Consider the following 8068-nt stretch of genomic DNA (forward strand, 5'->3'; position numbering starts at 1 on the left):
TCTTGCTTTATTTTTTTTCCTTTTTTTTTCTTAAAAAGTCATTACAAAAAGAGCCATCGAGGAGCCTCCTACAAAACAGGTTAGTGTTTGTCCCGGGTGGAGATTGGGGGGGTGTGGGGAGTGGGGGGGTCACGTCCTGCCCCCCGTCCCTCCACTCCCAGCCCAGCCCCCTCCCTCCGTGCTCTCCTCTCATAAAACCCCTTAAAAATTGCACGTGACGTTTGGTTTTGAACAGCTTTCAGCAACTGGGAGGGGGTGGGGGTGGATGGGGGGGCTGTCTCCCACCCCCTCACTGAAAAACTGGCGGGTAAGAGGTGGGGGGGCTTCCCCGAGCTCCCCCCAAAATCTGCTGCCAGGGAAGAAGAGCCATCAGTGCAGTGAGTTGTCAGGTCTCAGGGGGAGGATGGGCCCCCCCACTGCTGCACGTGAGGTGTGTGGGGGAAAATCTGCTTTCTGGGGGGCAGGGGAACAACCACTTTTGGGGGGGGGGGGTCACAATGCCAGGGACAAGGCTGCAGGAGCAGCCCCCCAGCCTCCTGCCCCTTGTGCTGCCCCTCACAGATGGGACCCCCGAGGTTGTGCCCCCCACCCAGAAGGAGAGCTGCCCCCCATCCCAGGGGGAGCAGGGCAGTGGCTATGGGGGGGGCAGGGGGGGCTTGTCCAGGGAAGGGGATAAAACAACAGAACACCAAAATTTACCCTGTTAAATAGAGCTGCCCGTTGGGGAACGGCTCAGCACCGCTGCTGGATGGGGGGGGGTGTCATATCCTGCCCCCTCCCATCCCCCCAAAGCAGGGTGACCCCTCCCCAGCAGGTCCCTCACCCCCTCCCCGGGCTGGCGGCGGGTGCAGAGCGTGGCTGGCGTGGGCATGCGGGGACCACGCGGTGGGGGGAGTGGTGTGGGGGGGCTGAGGGCTCGGGGAACCTCAGGGAGCCCCCCATGGTCCTTGGAGGGTGGGGGGTACGACCCCACATCCCCCCCAGCAGAGCCCCCTCTCCCTCCCCTCCGACCCACAGTGGCTTCACAGCCCTGAGTGGGGAGGGAGGGAGAGGCGGGGGCTCCCGGAGGAGGAAGGGGTGGGGGGGTGAAGCCCACGCTGCGTGTCCCCCCCCCAACCCTCAGAACTCCACCTTGCAGGCAGGGAAGGTCTCATCCTGCATGGCCACGGTGCTGTTGCTGCCCAGCACCGTGATGCCCAGCTCCTGCTGCCGGTCGTGGGTCTCCTGGTACCACTCGTGCATCACCAGCGAGTCGAAGGTGGGGATCAGGGTCACCTGTGGAGACACCAGGGACACTTCATCACCCACCCCCCAGCACGGGGAAGGGGCTGATCCCCCCCTGCCAGGTACCCCTGGGGGCTCACCTGGATGTCGATGCCCCACTGGTGCTTGCCGCTGAGGAGGGCGTCGAGGAGGGGGCGCAGCACCCCCTCCTTCAGGTGGTCGTCCCCGCTGACCACGTAGCAGAGGGAGCGGACGCGCCGGAAGAACTCCTCGTCCACGGTGCGGGCGCTCCACGAGCCGGGCAGGTACGCCAGGTCCACGTAGATGGGGGGGCCCTGGGGGGCTGCAGCCCGTGTGCCTGCAGGGTGGAGGGGGGACACACCGTGGGCTGCAGCAGCCCCCGATCCCCCCAGACCCACCGCTGGTGTCCCACAGGGACCCCGGAGCGGGAGCCCCCCCCGTCCCACACCCCGTACCTGCGGGTGACGCCCGTCCCGCTCCCGCTGCCGGCCGGGCTCCGGCGCCACGGGTGGTCCCAGGGGTGCGGGGGTCCCCGAGGGAGGGGCCCTTCTTGTCCCCGGGGGGTAGCCTGGCCTTGTCCCCGCTGTCCCGGGCCGAGCTGGTGGGACCCCTGGCCTTGGGGGCCGAGGAGGGGTGTCGGGGGGGTTCAGCCTTCAGGGCGGGGGGCGCAGAGCCCACCCGGGACGGGATCCTCTTCACCTTGCCGGGGGGCTCCTTCCTGCCGGGGGGCAGCGCCTCGGGGTCCACCATGCAGATGCCGGGCTGGGCGGGGATGGGGCAGGGGTCCTTCAGGGGGGCCGGCAGAGGGTCACAGGCTCTGGCCACGGCGCGAGGCGGCCGCTCCGAGTCCTCGTCCGACTCCAGCCCGTCGGCCAGGAGGGAGGGACAGTCCTCGGTGGCCGGGGGGACGTCGGAGTCGGAGAGGGTGGGCAGCGACTCGCTGACGGAGGTGGGGGGGGTCTCCCCGGGGCGGCCCCGGGGCAGCACCAGCTCCTGCGACGGGTCGCTGTCCGAAAGCTCCCGGGGGCTGGCGGCGGCCGAGGGCGACCGCTCGGACTTGGGGTGCTCGAACTCGCAGGGCGACACCAGGCACAGGTCCACGTCGTGGGGGGACTCGGAGCGGCGGCCGGGCCGCGGCGCCGCGTCCCCGTCGGCCCAGGGCGGGTGGTGGCAGGGTCGCAGCGGCAGCGACAGCCCCCCTTTGGCGGGCTCCGGCTCCGGCGTGTCCCCGGTGCCCCGGGAGCGCCGGCCCTCCTCCGGGGGGGACTCGCTGACCGGCGGCAGCACCTGCTCGAAGGAGACCGACAGCGACTCGTCCACCTCGGTGGAGTGCGGGGAGCCCACCTCGGCCGGCAGTGAGGGCGTGGTGATGGTGGGGGACACGTCGGGGACTTCATCCTTGAAGGGGCTGAGGGACAGACACCCCGCCTGCTTCTCCTGCCCGGAGCCGTCCTGCCCGGCCTTGCCCCCGCCTGCCGGCCACGCGTTGGGCTGCCGGGCGGTGCCGGTGCCCGGCTCCTCTGCGCCCTCGTCCACCGGGGACTGGTGGAAGGGCGTGTGCCCGGCGCTGGCCGGCCCAGAGCTGGCCGGGGACATCATCTCCAGGGTCTTCTCCTCGGAGCTCCCGCAGGGGTCCTCGGCACCCTCGGGGCCGTGGTTGAGCAGCCCGGTGGGCGTCAGGTCGAAGTTGACGCTGCGGTCGCTCTTGGGGGTCTTGGCCATGGGCGAGGGGGGGCACACGGCCCTCAGGGGGCTGCTCTCCAGGTAGCGGAGGCGCTGGGGGCTGTCGGGGTCCTCCAGGCCGTTCTCCAGGCAGGAGGAGTCCCCCGGCCGCCTGGGCCCCCCGTTCTCCAGGGACAAAGGCTCCAGCTCGCTCTCGGCCGTGGCGATGCCCTCGTCCGTGGATTCCTCCTTCCTCCTCCTCCCGCCAGATCCCGGCTCTCGCTCGGCCTCCGGCAGCATGTCCTCGGGGGAGGAGGACTTGGAGCCATCCGACGTCCCCAGATCCTTCCTGGCACCCGCCTCCCGTGGGGTTTTACCCTTGGGTTTCTCCAGCTCCTTCTTGAGAGGCGGCTTCTTGATGCTGCCGGCCTTGGCCAGGGGCTTGCGGCTCTCTGGGACCGGCATTTTCCGTGCCGGAATCTTGGCCGGAGCCTTGGCCTCCGCCTTGCTCTCCTTCGTGTCCTTCCGCAGTGTCTCGGCCTTGGCCTCCTTCTTCACCACCTTCACCTCCTTCTTGGCGTCCCCTTTCCCCTCGGCCCCCTCGTCCTTCTTTGGCAGCTTCTTCTCCTCTTTCTTGGCAACTGGTTCCTTCTTGGGAGCCGCTTTCTCCTTGTTCAGCTTCACCTTCACATCTGCCTTCGCCTTCTCCACCGCAGAGTCTGGCTTGGCTCGAGCATCCTTGGCTTTCTCCTCTTCCGACCCTGTTCTGGCCGTCTCCCCCAGGGATTTTGGCTTATCCTTGGCCCCGGCCTTCACATCCTTCTTCTCCACCTTCGGAGTCTTCTCCTTGGGCATCGGTGCCCCGGCCTCCACCAGGCTGAGCTTGGAACCCGACTTCAGGCTCTCCTTGCTCTCCGCCCTCCTCTGCTTCAGCGGCTTCTCTGGCGGGGACGCCGACACCCCCTTCAGATCATTCTTGGTGACCACGGGGTGCTTGAGGAACTCCAGGTGCTTCACCTTCTCCAGCCCCTCCAGGATGCGGGCCTGGGGGGTGCAGCCGGGGAAGAGCACCCGGATGATCTTCTCGGAGCGGCTCACGGGGTGCCAGACGAGCAGGACGCACACCGAGGTCAGGCACTGCAGGGGCAGGTCCTGCTCCTTGGGGTACCCGTTGCCCGCCCACTGCTGCAGGAGGAACTCCAGCTCCTTGGTGCCCTTCACGGGGTTCAGCACGTACATGTCCAGCCGGCCCACTCCCATCTTCTGGAAGAGCACGGTGGGCTCGGCGCGGGGGCCGCTGTCCCGGGCCAGCAGGTTGGGGCGGATGCCCAACTTCTCCAGGTAGTGCAGGGTCAGGGCGGCCTCGTCACAGCTCTTCAGCACGCGGGAGTTGCCCTCGATGTCCTTCAGCTTCTCGGAGGCGTTGAGGAAGACGACGCCCAGCTCTGGGGAGATGAGGTTCTTGGCCCAGTCCCCGTTGCCCTGCGAGCTCTGGGACTGGGACGGGTCCTCCTCCAGCTCGGCCAGCTTCCTCTGGAGCAGGCTGTTGATGCCAGGCAGGCTGTCCGTGCCCGCGTGCGTCACCAGGATGGAGTCGATGCGGTCCAGGTGCCGCACCAGCTTCCAGAAGGAGGATTTGGGGTTGGAGCCCCCGTTGACCAAGACGTTGAAGCCGTTGACGGCAAAGAAAGCAGAGTCCCCTCTCCCGCCCGGGAAGATATAGCAGCAGGGCTTGGAGAGCTTGAGGAATCCCACCATGGTGGGTGGCTCCAGGAGGTCGAAGGGGGACTGGGGTTCCAGAGACTCTGACAGGTACTCCATGAACTCCTCCAGCCCCTCCATCTCCGGCAGGACGCAGCCCGGGTTGTAGCGCAGCTCAATGAAGTCCTGGAGGTTGTGATGCTCCAGGCCCGAGTCCCTCCACTCCCCAAAATCGGGGCAGCTGATGGTCAGCCTGGCCTTGGCCGAGGGGTCTGCAGAGCTCAGGATGTCCCCCACCTGCGAGGGGACGGGGACAGCCGGGGCTTCAGGGGGGAGGTGGCACCAGGGACAGCGATGTGGCAGGCACAGGGGAGCCCTGCCTCACCCCCCCCCTACCCTGGGGGTCCCACATTCCCGGTACCCACAAAGGGGGGGCCCTTCCCTGGTTCCCTCCCAGCCCTGGTGCGGCTCAAGGCGGGGATGTGGCCCCCCTCAGTGTGGCAGTGAGGGGGGGACACTCCAGCAGCCCTTTGGAGCAGCAGCTGATCCATCCCCCTCCCGCTGCCGTGCCCGACTCCCGCTCAGACGCCGGCGACGTGCGCAGACAGCGGCTCCGGCAGCGCCCGCCCGCAGCATCCCCCGGGGAAGGGGGGGACAGGCAGCTCCTTCCCTGGGCTCCCTCCCCCCGGAGCACCACACCTCCTTATCCGTGAAGATCTGGATGAAATCGCGGAGGGAGAAGCAGCCGGTCTGCAGCATCAGCTCGCCCGTGTCCTCCACGCAGGGCCCCGCGAACACGAGCAGCTTGTGCTGCGACGCGTCCGTGATGAGGTTCCGCAGCTGGGGACGGGGGAGGGGGGATGTGAGGACGGGGGGGGATGTGAGGACAGAGGGGACGCGGGGACGGCGCTCGGATCCACCCCAGGGCCGCCATTCCCGGCTCACCTCGTCGCACAGCGACTTGTCGGAGGGGTTGAGCAGCACCAGGGTCTCCAGCACATCCCCGCGGTGGTGGAGGGTCCTCTGACCTGCCGGGAGCAAGGGCTGACCCCCACCCTCCCCAAAATCGGGCTGCACCCCCACCTCGTGGAGGGAAGTGGGGGGGCAAGGCCAGAGCCTGCCCAGTTTTCCGGCGGAAGAGGGACAGCCGTGATCCTGCTCTGGACACCGCGGGGGCCAAAGGACACGTTTCCCGTGTCCTTCCTGCCACAGGGAGTGGAGGAAAGGCAGGGGGGGCGGGCTGGGGGAGCCCCTTCTGCCCCCCCCCCAAATAACACAGCGAGCGCTGGGTGCTCCTGGGGGGAGCCTGGGGGTGCACCCCCTTCCTAGGCAGGGAACCACCCCCTGGAGACCAAACTGACACTGCCGGGGGTGGGACACGGAAAAAGGCACCGGAGCAGCCCCAGCTGCATCTTCTCCATTCCCTTCTCCCATGGAAAATCACATCCCGCCCCGTGCCGGGAGAAGGAAGCGGTTCCTCACGTGGGGGCATCACGGGGTTTGGATGGGGGGGGTGGGCACAAAGCCAAGCCTGTTCCCACAGAAAGAAGGGAGGGGGGTGGTTCCCATGGAATCAGGGGGGTCCCTCCACCTTCTGGGGGGAGTTTTCCCCCTTTCTCCCCCTGTTTCACCTCGCACAATGCTGGAGAACGTGGCCGAGTGCCGGGACACGAAGAGCTTCAGCTGCTCGTCCAGGTTGCAGAGGGTGAGGTCGATGTCCCACGAGCGGATCCCTGAGGAAAACAGGGGCCAAAAATTTGGGGAAGGAGGGGGGGCGGAGCTCAGCATCCACCAACACTCACACGGTGCCAGTGGGGACTGTCCCCACAACATCCCCCCCTCACCAATATTGCCCCTCTCACCTCACCCCGAGCCGGTTTTGGGAGTCCCCAAACCCCCCTGGATCCCGAGGCCCCGACACCTGCCCGGCAGGTGAGCGCCCTGCACGGTGACTCACGGCAGCACCGGCTGTGCCAGCCCCAAATCCCAACCCCTCGGGGCACGGGAGCACCTTTGCCAGCACCTCCTCAAAGGGGGTAATTATGGGATTAACGGCGCCCCAGGATTCGGCACACGCCGGGCTCCACCTGTGGGCACCTGTGTCCTCCTGGCACACCCAGGGGCAGCCCCAAAACGCCCCCTCGGGGCCCCCCAGGGGGGTTGGGGGGTCAGGTAGCTCCCCCAAACGGCTCCCAGTAACGGTCACCGAACTGGGGGCGATGGCGTAACGGGGGCTTGCACAAGGCTTGGGTTTTTTGGAGGGGGGTTTGGGTTTGGGGACGTTCAGGGCTGCCCTCGCAGGGTCCTGCCACGGGGGGACGATGGGTCAGCAGATCCCCAATGTGGGGATTTCTGGGATTTTGGGGATCTGCTTCAGTGTGGGGTGTTTGAAGTCACGGCCTGAGACACTCCCCCCACCCAGCTCAGGGAGCGGCAGGAGTGGGACGTGGGGGCTGGAGGGGATCCCTGCGGCATTTGGGGTGAATTCCTGGGGGCTTGGGGCAGGAAAAGGGGCAAATCCTGGGAATTTAGGGGAGCAGAGCCTGGGGATCCAGGGGGAGCAAATCCCAGGGGATTTGCAGCTGGAGGAGGAAGAAAAGCTTGGAGACCCAAATTGTGGGGATTGTGGGGGAGATCGTGGGAGTTTAGGGGAGCAGACCCCGGGGGCCTGGAGGAGGGGGGTAGATCCTGGGGTTGAGGGGCACGAAAAGGGGCAAATCCTTGAGAACAGAAGGGCAGATCCTGGGGGTCTGAGGGCAGGAAAACCGGCAGATCCTGGGCTTTCAGGGAAGCACATCCTGGGATTTTAGAGGGCCAAATCCCGGGGGACCCGGGGCAGGGAAGGGGCAGATCCTGGGATTTTAGGGAGGGGCAGATGCCGGGGGGCCTGGGGCAGGGAAGGGGCTGCCCGGGGTGGGGGAGTCAACCCCGGGAGGCCCCTGCGGAGGGAAGGAGGGACGTTGGGAGGAGGGACCCCCACGGGGGGGGGGACCCTCCGCGGCCGGAGCATCACCGCGCGGTCTCACCTCGCTCCAGCTGCTGCAGCGCGGCGGCCCTGAGGCCGGGCCGGTGGCAGCCGCCGCCCACGATGGCGAGCAGGGAGAAGCGGCCGCGCGGCCCCGGGGATGCCGCGGGAGCCGGGGCCGAAGGGGCCGGAGGGGCCGCGGGCACCGGAGCCGCCGCCATCTTCGGGCGCCCCCCGCCCGCCTGCCGGCCACGCCCCCTTAACGGCCGCGCCCCCTGCGTCACCACCGCCCCGTGCCCGCCCAGTGATGTCACCGCCAGCCAATGGCCAACGGACGAAGGGGAGCGGGTGGGAGGAGCAGAGGTGGGCGCGGGGCGGGGTCTTAAAGGGGCAATGGCGGGGTGGGGCGGAGGGGTGGGCCCCGCGCGGTGCTGGGTGGGCCGGCGGAGCCCCCGCATCCTCTTCCCTCGGGTGCTCCATCCCTCCGGCTCCGGA

The 8068-nt window shown here is 68.1% G+C and overlaps 1 protein-coding gene across 1 annotated transcript; it reads right to left on the reverse strand.

The window, feature by feature from the left end:
• Window positions 1-992: 992 nt before the first annotated feature.
• On the reverse strand, window positions 993-7809 carry MAP1S (microtubule associated protein 1S). The gene is made up of 7 exons (XM_027910041.1): window positions 7635-7809; window positions 6240-6341; window positions 5554-5636; window positions 5308-5448; window positions 1701-4905; window positions 1365-1582; window positions 993-1275 (listed from the first exon to the last, which is right to left on the reverse strand). The coding sequence occupies exons 1-7, from the start codon at window positions 7792-7794 to the stop codon at window positions 1120-1122; spliced, it is 4065 nt and encodes a 1354-aa protein (XP_027765842.1). The 5' UTR covers window positions 7795-7809; the 3' UTR covers window positions 993-1119.
• Between the last annotated feature and the right edge of the window lie 259 nt (window positions 7810-8068).

This window comes from Empidonax traillii, unplaced genomic scaffold (genome assembly GCF_003031625.1).
Source record: "Empidonax traillii isolate 1590-97213 ecotype Southwest subspecies unplaced genomic scaffold, ASM303162v1 scaffold2663:size19774, whole genome shotgun sequence".
Classification (NCBI taxonomy): domain Eukaryota; kingdom Metazoa; phylum Chordata; class Aves; order Passeriformes; family Tyrannidae; genus Empidonax; species Empidonax traillii.

Excerpts from the sequence above, each read along its gene's own strand:
- MAP1S (XM_027910041.1), bottom strand. The coding sequence starts at position 7,794 with ATGGCGGCGGCTCCGGTGCCCGCGGCCCCTCCGGCCCCTTCGGCCCCG. Across the intron at positions 5,449-5,553 it reads ACAAGTCGCTGTGCGACGAG|CTGCGGAACCTCATCACGGA; the intron begins GTGAGCCGGGAA and ends CCCCGTCCCCAG. Across the intron at positions 1,276-1,364 it reads AGTGGGGCATCGACATCCAG|GTGACCCTGATCCCCACCTT; the intron begins GTGAGCCCCCAG and ends GTGTCTCCACAG.